Source organism: Diadema antillarum, unplaced genomic scaffold, assembly GCF_040938485.1.
Source record: "Diadema antillarum isolate AM-2024a unplaced genomic scaffold, OU_Dant_1.0 seq00000441_RagTag, whole genome shotgun sequence".
Taxonomy (NCBI): Eukaryota; Metazoa; Echinodermata; class Echinoidea; order Diadematoida; family Diadematidae; genus Diadema; species Diadema antillarum.
This window is the reverse complement of record NW_027271416.1, coordinates 111389-130596: the sequence shown is the minus strand read 5'-3', so window position 1 is coordinate 130596 and position 19208 is coordinate 111389. Positions and strand designations below refer to the sequence as shown.

General features: G+C 40.5%; 3 protein-coding genes across 3 annotated transcripts; all 3 read left to right on the top strand.

Moving 5' to 3' along the window:
* On the top strand, positions 1 to 1239 carry LOC139732630 (uncharacterized). The gene is made up of 2 exons (XM_071643486.1): positions 1 to 201; positions 769 to 1239. The coding sequence occupies exons 1-2, from the start codon at positions 1 to 3 to the stop codon at positions 1237 to 1239; spliced, it is 672 nt and encodes a 223-aa protein (XP_071499587.1).
* A 2968-nt stretch (positions 1240 to 4207) lies between these two features.
* On the top strand, positions 4208 to 7960 carry LOC139732629 (uncharacterized). The gene is made up of 2 exons (XM_071643485.1): positions 4208 to 4336; positions 6091 to 7960. Exon 2 carries the CDS (start codon positions 6104 to 6106, stop codon positions 7958 to 7960), a length of 1857 nt encoding a protein of 618 aa, XP_071499586.1. The 5' UTR covers positions 4208 to 4336; positions 6091 to 6103.
* A 4171-nt stretch (positions 7961 to 12131) lies between these two features.
* LOC139732628 (uncharacterized) lies at positions 12132 to 15929 on the top strand. Its single transcript, XM_071643484.1, has one exon. The coding sequence runs from the start codon at positions 12132 to 12134 to the stop codon at positions 15927 to 15929; it is 3798 nt and encodes a 1265-aa protein (XP_071499585.1).
* Positions 15930 to 19208: the final 3279 nt, after the last annotated feature.

Below are 19208 nucleotides of genomic sequence, written 5' to 3'. Positions count from 1 at the left end.
ATGGCTGATTCACCGCTCTCGATTCTCTCTCAAGTCTCGACGTCCGTTCCTACCAAAGGCCTTCGTCGTCGACGTCCGACCGTGTTCACCGGATGGCAGCTCGAGAGGCTGAAGGCTGAATTCGACATCGACCGATATCCCGACATCATTTCGAGAGAGAAACTGGCTGCCTCACTCGGCCTCGATGAAGACAGAATACAAGTATGTAAAATCAGGGCTGTGTAAAGCGATTGTAATGCTAAAGATATTCTTCACCTACATTTGTATGAATGAATAAATGCAATCAACCACGGAAGAAGAATCCTGTAAATGATTTAATTTGATCTCATGGATATCTAAACATTTATGATCATGATAGAGATGTATACATATATCATCAAGTCTATATTTTATGGCATAAATTGTTTAAATGACTTTGAACGACAAAATGATATGACTGTTGTTAAATACAGTTTACACGTTGGATTTCTTTATTTAGAATGAATATCATGATGTTACCTACGTAAATATAGAACTCAAACATTTCAGTACCGGCCAGAAAATCATTGCCTGGAGCTAAAAATTCATTATTTTCTCAAAGTGTGTGACTTTTTTTGTGGTTAATCAGTTGTTGCATAAAAACAATTTGCCATACCCTCCAACTACTATCTACAATATCCTCAAATACATTGTGTATCAGCTTTATTTTAGGATTTATGTCCATTACAAGTTCTGTTTCTGCATGAAGCACATAGGGTAAAGTCATGTCTTTCTTTTCTTCATCTTCAGGTCTGGTTTCAGAATCGCCGTTCGCGGCTTCGTCGAGCTTCACTCAACTCCCTCTCTGCTCGACTAGACACCAACAACCAGATCAAGGGACCGGAGTCTTCATCCACAGGAAAGCGTAAGCGATCAACGGAATGCGACGTCATCGACCATCAGAACACACCGCCACCCAAGAAGTTCGCCATCAACGACTCAGCGATGTCAGTCGATTTCCTGTCTCGTAGCAGCCGACCATCGGATTCCTGGTCGACTTTCCGTATCAGCGACGAGCGTGACGTCATCAATTTACCGCAGACGACATCTCATCGAAAGCAGCAGGGCGCCACCAATCCCTTGATGTCTGTAGACTTTCTCTCCCGAAGCAGCCGACCGACTTCGTCGTATTCATCGCCGTACCGTGAAGTGAGTCTCCACCACAGCCTGTCGCCATTCTACTTGTTAGATCATCCTTATGTCTTCGTCGTTCCACACTGAACGCTGTGATGATGCCTCACTTTTTATAGGAGTGACTGAGATGTGATGTGTAGTATCACATGTTGAGATATTTATTTCACTCTTTGCTGGAAACAAACCCTTCAGCATGCTTCCGGCTCCAGAACTCTGTTTTGTTATCTGAGACATTCGCGATGATTCTGACTTAAATTCAGCAACATTGTTGTTTATCATGATGTTTGTTAATAAACATTGTCTTTTGACATGTAGATCTTCTTCATTTCAGCCTGTTTCATTGTGTTGGCATTTTGAGAGTATTACATGGTTTTATTTGTATTCATGGATGTGTGCGTGCATGATAAGTTACACTGTGTTTCTTTGTGTACGTGATGCATGTGTGTGTGTGTGTGTGTGTGTGTGTGTGTGTGTGTGTGTGTAAACATTTATGTGTTAAAACTCGTAGGTGTGTTTGTGCTTGAGTGAAATTGAGAATGAGGTGAAAATGGCGTAATGATGAAACAGTAGAGAATAATGGTAGAAATTGATCAGGTTAAAAGCAAAAGCAAAAACTTCTGCGTGACTAACACGTAAGTACACACACAAACCCACAGTGACACGCAGCACAGTGTTATACACATCTCATAATATCATGACAGGTATTTTTTATTTCTTGCCTTTAACAAATCTACAGCAAACGAGGAGTGAAGAAGAAATTTGTTTGACATAAGCTTATAGCAGAAGGGTCTTATTCTCTCTCTCTCTCTCTCTCAAAAAAAAAAAAACACTTCTCGAATGGATGAGTTCACTTTTTTTTTCAATAAAAAGTGTAAATTCCGGCAATCTCAAAAATATTTCTGCAAAACCAGACAAGCACTGATAAGTTATGGCATTTGAAATATTCTCCTGTTGTTGTTGTTTTTTTCTTGTCGAAAGAGAGATAGGCCACAAAGACACGTTTTATGCAAATTAGTCGCGGTGATGTTCCCATGACAATACAAATCTTTAAGTTTGTGCATGAAAATAATATAGATTTTATTTTTCTTGTCAATAATTTGACTATATAACACAGCAAATGAATACACACACACACACACACACACACACACACATATATATATATATATATATATATATATATATATATACATGTGGTTGTAAGAAGTAGGTGCAAGTTTAAGTTTAGTTGGAGGACATGAGACCATTCATTTCCATAACAATGCTAAATCAATAAAGGAAATAAAGGAAAGTCAGTGGAGGTTTATGTGTCTCATATTATCACCTCATGATAATATAAGTTGTCCGATATCAGTCTGATTGCTATCATCATTTCATGAGCATAATATGTTAAACTTCGAAATTTGTTTCATTCTACTTTTTATTTTTTTATTTTTTTAGGGTGGTGGTGGAAGGGATTCTGATTTTGATGACACTTCATCGCCGGCGCCACGTTTTCAAAAGTGTGTGTGTGTGTGGGTGTGTGTGTGTGGGGGGGGGGGCACTTCCGGGTTTCATCAGCTTATCCAATTCCGGGTTTCTTTAGCTGACATGCAAGAAACAAAAACAAAACAAAAAACAAACAAACAATAAAAAAACAGCGTCAACTTTGACACAGACTGGAGCTTCACTTCACTCTTGACAAATATTTAATATGATGTATCATTGGGAGATTCTGTATCAGTACTAACCATGTTTTAATCCTCCACCGAGTCAGACTCGTTACTATATAATAGTACCATAATCACATTTGCTTTTAATGCTTAAAACTCCCAATAAAGATTAATGATTCAGCCCAATGTTTTCTTTGGCTTTAACTGTCAGCTACGGTGTTAACTAAAAACCCGCTACCAAAGAACAACAACAACAAAAGTATATGACTGGTAAGGATCAGTTCATTAAATTCGAAGCTTTGGCTTATGACATGGCAGGGATGACAAAAGTGTTTCCAGTTTAGTGATGCGAAAACAGGAAGGACATATATGGCTATACTCTATAATCCAACAGATTGAAAATATTGGGGTTTTTTTTAAATTTTCCCTGTTCATGGTTGCTGATAAAGGGCATCGTTTCAGATTAATTAAAAATATGATATCTTCGGCAGAATGTCTCACAAAACTAATCGGAGTTAAATTGAGTTAAAAGTAAAACAAACAAACAAATAGAAAAAAAATCCTGCAATGTTTTACAGTTCGATATGAATGTTTCGGAGATTGTTGATCAAACATGATATTCTCCCCCTCCTATATATAACTTTATCAAAGTCTTTTTGCAGACTGTGACATGCATACTTGTCTGAAAATAAACGTTTACTTCTGGCGTGAATTTACCCAGGACCACCACCAAACCCTAACCCTAAACCATCCCTCCCCAACTTCAGAAGGTTGCGGTATCCTCGTTAACACCATGCAGCATCAAGTGGAATGCAATAATCATATGCTTACAGATATATCAGTAATAAAGTTTAGTTTTCTACATGATAGTCAGAACATCAAATGATGAATACATCGGCACACAATCTAGACTCTTTAAATTCTCGTGGTTTGATAAGTCTCAGGAATTTAAAAAAAAATCTGATGATTATGTACCAAAAGGATAAAAGACGGACATTTTTGAATAACCAATTGTCTCATTTTACTGAGATACTCGTTGAAGTGATCCCTTAAAAAGACGACTTTTGTTGATATATTTCTCTTTTGAGAAAATGTTCATCAATGTCAGATGAATAGCTCACTATACAAAGCAAAATTTTATTATGCGCTGTTTATTCATTCAAGCGTATATGGCACAATGCGCTGTGATTTTTAGATAAACACATAATGTTTGAGATATGGGGAAAACCCACTTCTAAGTTTTATTAATAGAAGCGTTCAGAGGGTAAGGTCAAAAGAATATGCAAACATTGTTCTGAAAGCTGCTTTAATCGCCGCCATTTTGTCAGTGCTAACATAGTGCACCTCTCTGTCCAAAAACTAACTTTTCATATTTTGTTTGGGTCTTAGTCTAAAAAGTAAGACCACATTCAATATATGACTGTGTTCGCCTTCGCTGAACAGACCAACAGGTTTTGATCCCATACTTCCGAGCGGGACTTCGGAACCAGACATAAATCAGCAATTTTGAATCGGGAAGTGCGGCATACTTGGTAAGCATAAGAAACGATATACACACATGCATGTTACTCGTGCCTGACACTATAAATTTTTACAAAATTTGTCGCATGTTTATCAAATAAGCTTATACGATTGATTCTCCTTTGTTTGTTAGGTCAACATTTCTGTTACGATTTTGCTGCTTTTGTTTAAAATGTATCTATCATTATCTCCCCAAAAATTGATGTCTATATTTTCTTGTCGAAAAATGAAATAAAAATCGAATTGAACTGCATATAAACCATCGCCTTAGGACTTATCCGAAATTAGTGTAGAACGATCGACGTTTGAGGAATTGGGAGACATGAGTAGAACTTGGTACATGTCAGACCTCCTTAGAACTTCCCTTTTTACTGTATTAACAGTGGCTTGCTCAATCACGTCCTCCTCATAACTTAAACGACTGAAACACAAGAGAGACGTGCATGCTATTCATGGTTATTTTTGAACTTTTTTATAGTGTATGCAGATAAGTGACAAATTTACTAAAAGAACGCTTGTTGTCATGTGCAGCTAATTGGTTCATGAAATAATGATGTTAGACATATTCCCTTCCTTAAGATGCATTTCAACAAATTTGAGTCCCCGAAAGTTGTTAACATGACAACAACATTTTAGAAACATGAGCAGAGTTAAAATTGGTAATACTTTGTAAACCATATAGACACAGTTATACTAGCGCGTGAATAAGCTTGTAATGGGCAGAGATGTATGAACTGAGTATTAACACCTCGGGATGTTTGTATCCGTAAATTTTTATGACGATGTCCTCGTCCTCTTCCTTGTTCTCTTTCTTTTGTTGCATGAGTTACTTTCCCCTGGTGTCAAGGATTTAATTGCTTTATCACTCAACAATTCCCACAAATTTTACTCATTCCCACAAATACCAATTAAAGAATTGCATCCCACAATACATGTACCATAATTCAGTCAGACCATCTGTTTCACACTATCCTGAGTAGCTCCCAACGACGTGTTTTCTTTTTCTATTCTTCAATCTGTTAACGGCCCATTGTACGCATAAACTTCAATAATGTTTGGATGTACGTAGACTGTATTCCTTATTGTGTTAGAAAAAAAAAATGACTGTATATCATTTGTAAAATTATGCTCAATGCAGAAAATTCCGAATAAATTGATTTGAATTGAATTGAATTGAAATGAATTGAAATGAATTGCATTGTTGGTATCTGATAACTTGGAAGCAAAAATTTGGCATTTGCCTCAGCAGAAGCAAGGAAGTGGGCCTATGTTGAAAAAAATCCGTCACTATTCTTTCTCTTTTGTTTGTTGTTTGAATAATATTCATTTGCTTGATTTGTGGGTGTGTTATTGGGGATGATGGGGGGGGGGGGTGGGGAGTCATCCAGAATTGAGTAAGTATAATGTATTCAAATCAACAATGAAGGATGTTATACTGGACGAAAATAATGAAAGCATCCCATCGAAGTTTACACAAATTGTGATCTCCTCCATTCAAATGAACCATCAAAATCAAATTTATTGAGCCCGGTTTTAAAGTATTCACAGAAAACAGGTATAGTGAACAAAGATACACAAATCTGTTAAATTGCGCTTCATTACTTCGTCCTTTATGACGAATCCAAAACAATTTTGACACCATGCTTCCCATTAACTTCTCTCTTTTTATTTTGATAAATGCTAATATCATATTTCTGCTTGTATTCGTTGGTGCGTTTAACGCTATTTGTTTTTGTTTTGTTTTGTTTGAATCTTTTGCTATTAGACAAGCAGACACCATGGCAACGTTTCATCAAATCATCAGCCAGAATCTGGAGTGTCCCATTTGCCTGACACTATTCAACCAACCCAAATCACTGGCCTGTTCTCACACCTTCTGTAAAGACTGCTTGGAACGCATCTCTCAAACTCAGCCAAACCAACAAGCTATAACATGCCCTGTATGCAGGAAAGAAACGCCCCTACCCAATGGAGATGTGAGTAAGTTACATACAGTCGTACCCCTGAATTCTCTCGTGGACGAAGTGAAAACCAAGAATCCAACATGCACAGCTTGTGAGATGGACGAAAAGCCGACAGCTATTACCTACTGTCAGGACTGTGGGAAATATATGTGTAAGTTATGTGACTCAAAACATTCCGGCTGGACACCGTTCTCTACTCACACAGTGGTAGCCATGAGTGAGGTACTCTCGGGAAAAGTTCCTCTTAAGAGACGACGGAAGTGTAAGAGACACCCTACCGATGATGAAGAGTGTTTCTGCACCGATTGTCGAGAGTACGTCTGCCATAAATGCGTCGTGTTAAAGCACTTACAAGCAGGGCACCAGATCGAAGATGCAGCTATCCATGAGGAGAAATTGATAGAAAACATCAATGAGTTACAAGAAAGGACAAAATCAAAGAAAGCAACCATTGAAAATCATATCGATTCCATAGAGACACAGCGAAATGAAATAACAAACATGATGAGAAGACTCAATGATGACATCGACAAGACGTACGAGGAATACATGCAACTATTGTCAGCCAGAAGAGAGACCCTGAAATGTCAAGTGAAACGATTGTCTGAAAAATTCGAGAAGGAATTACAAGTCATGGAGGAAGACAGTCGACAAACAATTCGTCATATGAAGGCTATTGAAGAGCTGGTAACTAACGGTGTGAAGGTACCACTAGAGAAAGACGCCTTGATTGCACACGACACGTTGTGCGAGAACTTGAAGATCTTTCTGGGACGAGATGATCCTGACGACCAATCACCGAGAGGTGTGGCAGAACGAGCTCAGAAGATTTCATTCAGTAAACATGTAAAGGTCAATGAACTCTGTCTTGGAGAGCTAAAAGGCTACACGTGGGATATCAAAGCGGACGTAGAGCTCCCGGGTGAAGATAGCATGAACTGTATGACTCGTGCTCCAGACGGTAAGATGGCGGTGGGATCGCCTGAAGGCGGTATCTATCTCTACTCCCCTGATGGCGAGCTAAAGCAGACAGTGCTAAAGGACGTCAAAATACGTCAAAATGAATTCCTGTCTAATGGTCGATATGTTGTACGTGATACAAACGAAAAGATGTCACTATACATCCCTCAGTCATGTCAGTGGGAGAAGCTTGACGTCACGTTTGAGACGATGAGCTATAATGAAGGAGGGACTGGTGGTCTCACTGTGGATAGAGATGATAATATTTACGTGAGTTATAGGAAGGCCAAAATGATCCAGGTATTTACCCCACAGGGTGGTAAGGCAGTTAGGGAAATAATGTGTGATGGATGCACACCTCAGCAATTATTCTCCTTTCACACCACGATGAAGCTGATACTGAACGATGCATCAACTGTCGTGTGCCTTGATGGAAACGGGAAGAAGGAGAATGTCTTGAAGAAGGAGGGTATATATGCTTGGCCAGCTGTTTGTAGAGATGATTCGGTCATTGTAGCCTGGGTGAAACGCGAGGAGGGTCTCGTCAGTATCGATCGATACACGAGAGATTTTGAGCACGTGCACAATATCATCACGGATTTCAAAATACGAAAACCAGAGAAAAGAAATTGGTTCTATCTACAAGAGTTTGACAGTGGTGAGATAGCTTTCTGCATTCCAGATAGACTCTACATATTTGATGTGATATAATGTGTAATGTGATAGACGATTTCATTCTGCAGTAGCATGTGAGAAAATAAAAATTGTTTGCTGGATATTCTAAGTGAATAGTATCCAATATGAATGAAGTTTAGATGAATAATAATGGACTGCACATGCATGTGCCGCACCTACTCACATGAATATTCATACACTTATAATAACTTTAATCATGTCGAATAGTCAAAGTAATTTATGGATGATTCACCATTCCAAAAGTAAAACCGGGTCAGTTACAACATTTTTTTAAACGATAATATCGCTGTACATGATACAACATTATTTGGGGGAAATGCACTTCAGATCAAATCAGTAAATAGCTATTATAGATCAGACATCTGAGCTGTGGTTCTACGAAATTGTATTCGCTTCATTTTAAGCGCCAGCAGGGAGAGAGGGGTAGATTTCTTACATCCCCCTCTTTACAAACGCCTATAGGATTTACGTGTCAAAAAGGGGGAGTTTACATTGTAATGATTTATTTTACTGCTCAAGATGCCTGAAATGGGTAATAACAATGATATTGACTGTCTACTTTTTTTTTGGGGGGGGGGGGGGATACGATATTAATTGCCCTCACTAGAATTGCATTGCAAGTCTTCGACTCGGGCAATACAATTCTAGTTCAGGCAATATATTATCATAATGTCGTATCCCCCTCAAGGCCATTCCGTATTACATTAATATTTACTGCAAGTACCAAAGTGGCTTGGGGGAATTATTGTATTGACCCGGGTACTGTAACCCGTGCAGCGTAGGCCTACGTAATGTATGAATGGGTATACTTTTTCATAGCGCTTTTACATCAAATTGATTGAAAATGCCGATAGTTATGATTCTTGAATCATGGACTTTGTCTCTTAAATCGGTTTTGACATCAAAGTATTCTGGCTGTGGTAATTCTTCTTTTTTTTTCATTATCTAAAGTGGCATATACGTTACTATACCGTAATGAGTAATAAATGAGAATAATAAAATGGGGGTATTTACAGCTGCAGTAACACGACAAGAGTGAGTGTGCTCGGAGTGTCGGTTGAATTATGCAGTGCCGTATATTAAAGGTGCATGGTCCCCGTGTTTTAGTCAAATGCGTACGCGGGCGCACGGCGCAAGTTTCCTATAGAGACCTAAGCTATCGACTTCTTTTGGCGCTTACGCTTTGGCCCACTTTCCCGAGTCCGAAGAAGTCCGATTCTCTGTAGTCAGTGGTCCGATCACACTTCGGCTCATGATTCGGCTGAGGGGGATGACAGCTTTAGCAAACTTCTTTTGTGATGTCATAATAAGAAGCACATATGCACGCACCCTGGCATTACTACAGACTGCGCGATGCGCAGAGAAGACAACAAAGGCAACGTTACTTAGCAACACCTACGCACTTTACTCTTGATGACAGCTCTACTTCGGTAATCTTCGGCAGTATCATCAACAGCGCCATCTACACTACCGGGACTATGCCCCTTTAATATACGGCACTGGAATTATGAGCTGAAGAGCGCCCTCTTTCGGGCGAGTAATGCTTGCAGACTGTGAATCTCCAACATTACTTGTAACTTCCCTATGACTGCATTTATCCTGAGCTCTTTCCAACTCGCTAAATCTATTGCCCTTCAGTTCATCTATAGTCCCTAGTCATTTTCAAATATCCATCTAACGTTCAAGTGTGTGTGTGCTTGGGTAAAACAATTCAGTACTGATTTTAACAATATCGTTTGAATGTGTTAACATGAGATAAGGACCAAACAGTGGATGTTCAGAATATTCTAGCATAAGAAAATATGTTCGATAATGAGCGTCCTACAGTAAGCTCTAAACAAACAAAATATAACTGCCAGTCTGATCACAGTTTACTCCACTTTGAGTATGACATGTCTGACCATCATCGAGAAGTCACAAGCAAGTCACAAAGGTTTTGTAGCTCCACATACATGACATTGAAAATCAATGAAATGCAATGCAGTGAGAAAAAAATCGTTTGATGAATTGCTACAAAGCCTCATTGTCATGTAAACCCAAAATGCAATTCTTGAAAATTGATATGACACTGAACTAAATCTCATAGCGAGCGAAGCGAAATAAATAACGTGGTTCAAGGGGATACAAAAATGAAACCGAAAAAGAAAATAGCAGGGCAGGGCCATAAAAGTGAGTATAACCAAAAGCACATTTGTTAATTTTTTGTTACATTAGCCAATTTATTGCGACATTTAGTTCTGCTCAACACAAGTTATAAGAATTTTTCAAGTCTTGTACACGTTTCCATGCAGGATAACTAAAATAATCTAGTTTCTAGGTGTCCTTTTTGATATGCATTACCTCGGTGTAGCGGCAGGAAGTATTATTTCCATGAAAATCAGTTACCAAATAGGGGTCCCACCCCTTGGTCGCCCTCAAGAAAAGTACTGTGTTTAAATAGGTATGGCACCCCCAAATCCCTTAGATAATCCCTCTGAGGAGAGGGGTAACATTGTGCCACACCAGCAGTTGGCACATCATCCTTTGTGAGGCAAGGACCACTTGCACCCCAGCAGAGATGTGTAGTGAAAAAGTCTGTGAAGTCAGGGACGGATAACAGTCGGTAAGTTATAACTCTGTCCAAATTTCTATATATTTGAGATGTGGCTGATCAAAGGCAGTTGCACGAAACATCAAATGTTATAATTTAGTCAATATTATTGTCTGTATATAGTATCTGTGTTCCTCATGCACAGAAAGGTTACATAGCAGAGGAGAAAATAAGAAGAAAGACATCTCGCAGATTGATATGATTTGTTCAACCTTTCTCTAGTAAATATTGATTGAGTATATGAGTGATTTAGCTGCTATATCTGTTTGCAGATATATAGGCAGAATCAAAAGCTATGATATGTCTTATATTGTTGCAATGAAGTGTCCTACTGTAGATGTAAGTTTGCTCCGGATACTATATGAAATGTGAATTGGCTTGCAGGAGCAGAGTGCAGTATATAACAAGTGCTGTGTGAACAGCTCCTAGCTGTAATCTCAGCTTTTTACCTTGTGTGTGAACATGACAGTATGAGTCACAGTGTATTGTATATAGCATGCTGTAAGAACAAAGAGAATACGATGCCCAAAGTTTGATACAAGTTCAGGTGTATGGGGGCAGTGTAGGTGGACAATGTCATTGTCCAGCCAAGAGGCAGTAAAACCCTCTGTACATAAATCGAGATTAGTTTAGCTTTTCAGACCCAGTTGCAGCATACTTTGCTTGTGGAGTTGGGTAGATGGCATATATCTTACAATTTAACTTACGACGTAGTTGTGGTATAATGAAATGATTCTTCATTATGCACTGTATATTTTCTATGAGCATATAAGCTCAGATGTAGTGAAGAAAAAGGCGAATTTTACCTTTCTATCGTGTTACGGGTCTGTGATGTAGAATAGTGCACCTCCTACAGAAGTTGTTTAGGAGCATCTTGATTGTATGTGCCTCTTCCAATGTTTGGGTTTGTAGCAGAGCAGGAAGGGATTAGCTCACTACGAAAAGAGGTCTGAACGAACAGGCTCTTTGTTTTATCACAGTTTTGCCTCTCCTCCTATGTTCTGTACCTTGCTTCAGCCTTCTCTCTCTCTCTCTCTCTCTTCCAATTAATCCTCCATTTCCTTCTTTATTGCACTAAATGTAGTGTACTGTGGAAGTTGTTATCTAATTTATGCAATGCTGGAAGAAGCTTGCAAGTTTCGATGTTAGTGAAAGAATACACTGACTCAGTTGAGCCAGGAGTATTTAGGCTATGTATATACTGCGCAAATTGTATGTGCACTGTTAAATAAGGTAACAGAATTAGTTGAATTGAAGAAGAAACAAAGAATTGTAACAGAGTACAAAGAATGCAAACGTTATTATGTATTTGTATTGTATTTTTCTGTTCACTTGCAGTGAACCACGCTTATGTGCAGCTGATGCTTACACATGCCAGCTCGACGCTGCTAAAGAAGAATGCCAATAAAGATGCTATTAGTGTTTGAATAGTAAAGAAATTGGTGCCTGTGATCATTGGGCTCGTCGAGTGGAGAGTCTGATTGGTGCACGCGTGCGTTTGGACTGAATCTTAACCACTTCTGTGTAGAAGGCTCGCTTGAGTGCGAGATAACGCTACATAGAATAAGTTCACGACTTGCTGTTTACGACTACGAGATGGATGATGCGGCAACTCAATCGCTGAAACAGTCATGGTCAGCACACCAGGGATGGCTGTCGAGGCTATACAAGGAGCTCGAAGTGTTGATGGCTGACTTTGGAAATAAAGATGCGGTGAATGAAAAGTACCAGAAGTTGATAGGGGTATTTGTGCAGTATGAAGAAAAGTACCGCCAATATCATAGCACACTGTCTGGAGCTGAAGCAGAAACCGCAGAAGCAAAGTTCAATGCCAGCGTCAACAATAAAGAAGAGTTCAACACTAGGCTACAAGGCTGGCTGGAGAAGGCGGCAGGACATCGAGGTGCTGATAAGGATGACGACAGGGCATCGGTCCATTCATCTGCGACATCGGTCCGCTCATCGACGTCATCGAGCATCAGGTCATCGAAGAGGTCGAACTCCAGTTCATCGTCGGCAAGGCTGAGGGAAGCTAGGGCCAAGGCAGCTGTAGCACGACTGAAGAGAGAGCAGCTTCATCGAGCTCAACAGCTGAGGGAACAGGAGCTTAAACTTCAGCAAGAGATAGCGGCGATGGAGGCTGACAACGAAATAGAGGCTGCCGAGGTGGAGCTGCAGATCCTCGAGGAGGAGAGTGATGACGACGCACCTCAGGTGGACTCAGTACAATTTAAATATGACATGTCTCATAGTAGCCCTGTGAGGGAAGTAAAGGTAGGCCAATCAGGGGGTCATGATGTAAAGAGGGAGACAGTTAGTCACGATAGGGAAACATCTAATCCTGAGAATGCTAACAAAGTCAGTGATAGCTCGGGCTTGAATCCCAGTGCTCCTGAGTGGTTTCAGAAAGAGAGAAATGATGATGTAACTGGGGCCGGTATTGCTCCCGTAAATCAATTGTTCCAGGCAATCGATTTGGCTTTAAACATGCCTAAACCAGAAATAGCAGTGTTTGACGGTAATCCACTAGAGTACTGGGGATTTATCAATCAGTTTGAGACTACCGTAGCCTCCAAAACGAGTGATGAGAGAGTCAAGTTGACATATTTGATTCAGTACTGTAGAGGAAAGGCCAAGGAGAGTATTGAAAACTGTACTTTCTTGGGTAACGAAGGGTACCAAAAGGCTAGGGAAATACTAGCAGATCAGTTTGGGCAGTCGTACCAAGTGAGCCACGCCCACATGAAAAAGGTGCTGTCTCGGCAACAAATCAGACCTAATGACGGTGATGCATTGTGGGATTTGGCACGTGACATGAAACGGTGTCACATGGTGTTGTCTCAAAGGGGGTATGGGGCTGACATGAATAGCTCAGATAACCTTCTAAGTATCCAACAGTTGCTCCCACTACATCTGCAAGCAGAGTGGGCAAAGAGGGCGCACTCAATGATGTGCAGGGGGGTTGTTCCCAACTTTGAAGTCATGACTGCATTTGTAGAAGAGTCTGCAAAGCTTGCCACCAATATGTTTGGTCAAAATATTGGAAAGGCATTAAAGCCAAACGCAAGCATCAAATCTCCAAAGCCAAAGGCGAGCAACGAGATGATGTCATTTGCTACACAGGGATCTGGTAGCAAATTTACACCTCCATCCTCGGCTAGCAGTGAAAAGAAATTTGAGAGAAAATGTCAGTGTTGCCAGGGCAGTCATGACATACTATTCTGCCCAGTGTTCAAGAAGAAGTCCTTTGAAGAAAGGAAGGCATTTACGAGACAGGCAAAGTTGTGTGATAACTGCATGCAGCCAATGCACATGGCCGTCGGCTGTCTCGCAAAGCCAGCATGCCAGATCAAGGGATGTGGAAAAAGGCATATCTCACTGCTTCATCCTCCTGATAGAGAAATGAGACAAAGTCAGGCTAACAGGCAGAATGTAATTGAGCCTCAAAACGCTGCTCATGCCAATCAGGGTGTTCAGAATCAGGATGGTCCAGTTGCTACTGATGAAGTAGGGAACAGGGGTGGTCAGACATACAGCGCTCATGCTTTCAGACAGAACGTACGTTTGCGAGTAGTGCCTGTTAGGGTAGAAGGTAATGGGCGAAGCGCAACAACGTGGGCATTGCTAGATGAGGGAAGTGACGTCACGCTATGTAGCAAAGGTCTAGCAGATGAGTTAGGGTTAGCTGGGAAGGAAGTAGATTTTCAGTTAACTTCAGTCAATCAGCAGGCTTCGTCAAAGAAAGGGATGGAAGTAAGTCTCTCTGTAAATGGTGTTGACGAGGATGATGTTATTAACTTACCTCATGTATGGACTGTTGATTGCCTTCCCATATCCACCTCCTCATTCCCATGTAGTCAAGATGTGAAGCAGTGGCCACATCTTGAAGACTTACACTTGCCATCAATCGAAAGAAAACAGGTGCAGATTCTGATAGGAGCAGATACTCCGGAAGCATTCTGGGTACTGGAGCAGAGGCGCGGAGAAAGGAAAGAGCCGTATGCCGTTCGTACTCCACTTGGTTGGACTCTCTTTGGGCCAACATCTTCTCAGCAGAGATCACAACATGTGAGTGTAAATTTCACTCAGCTGCAGCCAGACCCACTGCAAAATCAACTCAAGCAGTTTTGGGAGGCAGACCATGGTGCATATCTTCTAGACAATAAGGTGGGTGACTCTGTAGAAGATAAGAGAGCTCTCTCCATGATGCAGAATAGTGCCATGCTCAGTGATGGTCACTATGAGATTGGTTTGCCATGGCGATCTTGTCCTCCGAGTCTTCCGAACAACAGGGGCCTTGCAGAGGCTAGACTCAGGTATCTCAAGAGGAAGCTTGAGAGAGATGATGTCCTCCGTGAGAAATACACATCTACTATGTCAGAGTACATAGACAAGGGTTACGCTGAGATTGTTGAGACTGAGGCAACATCACCAGAGTCTGAAGTAGAGTCAGAGGATGTGGTGTGGTATCTTCCACACCATCCAGTTTTCCACCCACACAAGCCGGGTAAGGCTAGAGTAGTGTTTGATTGTGCGGCTAGGTTTGGTGGTACATCTCTCAATGAGCAGTTGCTACAAGGTCCAGACTTAACTAACAATCTTGCAGGTGTTTTGATGAGATTTCGGCAGGATCATGTCGCTGTCATGGGTGACATAGAATCCATGTTTCATCAGGTCAAGGTGTCGACGAAGGACAGAAATGCCCTTCGATTCCTGTGGTGGACAGACGGTGACCTACAGCAGGATCCCCAGGAGTATCGCATGACTGTGCACACCTTTGGTGCGACATCGTCACCAAGCTGTGCTGGCTTCGCGTTGAGAAAGACTGCAGCTGATAACAAGGGTGATTATGATGAAGAGGTAATCAAAACTATCCAGAGAAATTTCTATGTCGATGATTGCCTGAAATCTGTCGAATCGAAGGAGGCAGCTGAGAGTCTTGTGCAAGGATTGAGAAGTTTGCTTGCCAAGGGTGGATTCCACTTGAGGAAGTGGATCAGCAATGATCGTGACGTGTTGACCACAATTCCAGAGGCTGATAGGGCAGCTTCAGTCTTGAGTCTAGACTTGGAAGAGATGCCTGTGGAGCGCACATTAGGCATATTGTGGGATGTGCAAACAGACTCCTTCAAGTTTGAGGTTCAGGTAAAGGACAAGCCGGTGACAAGACGTGGGATCTTGTCTGTTGCAAGTTCTCTCTACGATCCTTTGGGTTTTCTGGCTCCATTCGTGCTTCCGGCAAAAATACTCCTTCAGAACCTATGCAGGCGAAATTTGAGTTGGGAGGCACAGGTGGAAACATGTTCAGTACTTGGCGTCGGCCTTCTGGCGGAGATGGCAAGCAGAGTACTTGCCTTTGCTACAAGAAAGACAGAAATGGCTGACTCCACGTAGGAATTTGGCCATAAATGACTTAGTCCTTGTGGCAGATGACAATGCTCCGAGGGGACAGTGGCCGCTTGGAAAGGTAGTCGAGGTGTTCCCAGGGAAGGACGGGTTAGTCCGCCAGGTAGAAATCAAGGTTGATCTAGATTCCTGAAAAGACCAATTTCCAAGCTTTGCCTGCTAGAAGCTGTAGTTGGGAAATAAATCTACATCAGGTTGTTATTTGAGATCTCAGTTGAACATGAGTGTAGTATATTGTTTATCTTTCGTGTTCAACCTGAGATATTGTTATGATTTAAGTATGAATGATTGTTAGAATGCCGCTCCTAAGTAATATTGAAAATGACCCCTCTGTAGTAGGCTCATTGGGGCCGGTATGTAGCGGCAGGAAGTATTATTTCCATGAAAATCAGTTACCAAATAGGGGTCCCACCCCTTGGTCGCCCTCAAGAAAAGTACTGTGTTTAAATAGGTATGGCACCCCCAAATCCCTTAGATAATCCCTCTGAGGAGAGGGGTAACATTGTGCCACACCAGCAGTTGGCACATCATCCTTTGTGAGGCAAGGACCACTTGCACCCCAGCAGAGATGTGTAGTGAAAAAGTCTGTGAAGTCAGGGACGGATAACAGTCGGTAAGTTATAACTCTGTCCAAATTTCTATATATTTGAGATGTGGCTGATCAAAGGCAGTTGCACGAAACATCAAATGTTATAATTTAGTCAATATTATTGTCTGTATATAGTATCTGTGTTCCTCATGCACAGAAAGGTTACATAGCAGAGGAGAAAATAAGAAGAAAGACATCTCGCAGATTGATATGATTTGTTCAACCTTTCTCTAGTAAATATTGATTGAGTATATGAGTGATTTAGCTGCTATATCTGTTTGCAGATATATAGGCAGAATCAAAAGCTATGATATGTCTTATATTGTTGCAATGAAGTGTCCTACTGTAGATGTAAGTTTGCTCCGGATACTATATGAAATGTGAATTGGCTTGCAGGAGCAGAGTGCAGTATATAACAAGTGCTGTGTGAACAGCTCCTAGCTGTAATCTCAGCTTTTTACCTTGTGTGTGAACATGACAGTATGAGTCACAGTGTATTGTATATAGCATGCTGTAAGAACAAAGAGAATACGATGCCCAAAGTTTGATACAAGTTCAGGTGTATGGGGGCAGTGTAGGTGGACAATGTCATTGTCCAGCCAAGAGGCAGTAAAACCCTCTGTACATAAATCGAGATTAGTTTAGCTTTTCAGACCCAGTTGCAGCATACTTTGCTTGTGGAGTTGGGTAGATGGCATATATCTTACAATTTAACTTACGACGTAGTTGTGGTATAATGAAATGATTCTTCATTATGCACTGTATATTTTCTATGAGCATATAAGCTCAGATGTAGTGAAGAAAAAGGCGAATTTTACCTTTCTATCGTGTTACGGGTCTGTGATGTAGAATAGTGCACCTCCTACAGAAGTTGTTTAGGAGCATCTTGATTGTATGTGCCTCTTCCAATGTTTGGGTTTGTAGCAGAGCAGGAAGGGATTAGCTCACTACGAAAAGAGGTCTGAACGAACAGGCTCTTTGTTTTATCACAGTTTTGCCTCTCCTCCTATGTTCTGTACCTTGCTTCAGCCTTCTCTCTCTCTCTCTCTCTCTTCCAATTAATCCTCCATTTCCTTCTTTATTGCACTAAATGTAGTGTACTGTGGAAGTTGTTATCTAATTTATGCAATGCTGGAAGAAGCTTGCAAGTTTCGATGTTAGTGAAAGAATACACTGACTCAGTTGAGCCAGGAGTATTTAGGCTATGTATATACTGCGCAAATTGTATGTGCACTGTTAAATAAGGTAACAGAATTAGTTGAATTGAAGAAGAAACAAAGAATTGTAACAGAGTACAAAGAATGCAAACGTTATTATGTATTTGTATTGTATTTTTCTGTTCACTTGCAGTGAACCACGCTTATGTGCAGCTGATGCTTACACATGCCAGCTCGACGCTGCTAAAGAAGAATGCCAATAAAGATGCTATTAGTGTTTGAATAGTAAAGAAATTGGTGCCTGTGATCATTGGGCTCGTCGAGTGGAGAGTCTGATTGGTGCACGCGTGCGTTTGGACTGAATCTTAACCACTTCTGTGTAGAAGGCTCGCTTGAGTGCGAGATAACGCTACACTCGGTATGATAGAATATAGGAGACAAACAGAATTGTTGTTGTATCTAATTGTTTTGCTCTGTTCATAGTCATGTGAAAGTCTTCTCAATACTGTATATGCTGTATTGAGTGACATTATAACTGAGTGATTAATTTGTAATTCACATCCCATAGGACTAAGATATAAGGATGAACACTGATTTTCTGCTTCGACTTTAAGAGAGTAATATATTCATGTTGGATTCGAACTTTTAATGCGTGGAAACAGGCTGTGGTTGTCAGCCAGGGAACTGCCACCATTATTCTACATACGCAGTTGTCATTGTTTTGCTTAGCTAGAGATGTGAGATGTATAAGTGTTTTGTGCCAGAAGCCATTATGTTTGGGAGTGATTTAGAGAATTTTATCAGATTTGGGATAAATGATCGAACAGGTGACGCTACAAATAAAATGACTTTGTCTCTCACCTTGCTTTTTCCCTTTTCAATCGAAACTTCTCTCTCATCTTCATTTTCTATTTCATCCTCATTATTTTCTATCTGATGATGTTCCTTGCTGTCCCATGTCTGCATTCGATCAAGCCCTTTTGTGACGTATTGAATTACTGACTCACTTGTTGTAACGGAGGAGTTTGAGGCCATACATTTAGTTCTAAATGGAATGATCGATAGTTTATTATAACCCACACTTAGAAATTTGAAGTTAAGTGAAATACTCTGATAGTTATTTGTAGTATAGCTTCAAAACATATTTGATAGATACGTATATGTGTAATAGGAGCCTAATCATTGTTTAACCAAGATCGATTAACAATCACTGTGTAACCAAATTTAATTCATAATAACCAAATTTGATTGATAATAACCAAGTTTGATTGATAATCATTGTATGACCAAGTTTGATTAATAATCATTGTATAACCAAGATGTATGAATTATTGTTCACTATGTTTCGGGGATGCACCATATACAAGCATTGCTTCTTTAGCATCCCTTCCCATCTCCTGCATTTTCTTAACTTCTGAATGCTTCTAAGCTTCACTCACCCTCTATTTTTCGACCTATCAATTGTATATCCATGAATTTCATTTATCATATTTTGGAATGTTGACATAATTATATAGGATG

Bases quoted from the DNA above. Each gene is read 5' to 3' on its own strand.
- LOC139732628 (XM_071643484.1), top strand. From the start codon at position 12,132: ATGGATGATGCGGCAACTCAATCGCTGAAACAGTCATGGTCAGCACAC.
- LOC139732630 (XM_071643486.1), top strand. From the start codon at position 1: ATGGCTGATTCACCGCTCTCGATTCTCTCTCAAGTCTCGACGTCCGTT. The intron at 202-768 runs GTATGTAAAATC...CTTCATCTTCAG, and splicing joins TCGATGAAGACAGAATACAA to GTCTGGTTTCAGAATCGCCG.
- LOC139732629 (XM_071643485.1), top strand. From the start codon at position 6,104: ATGGCAACGTTTCATCAAATCATCAGCCAGAATCTGGAGTGTCCCATT.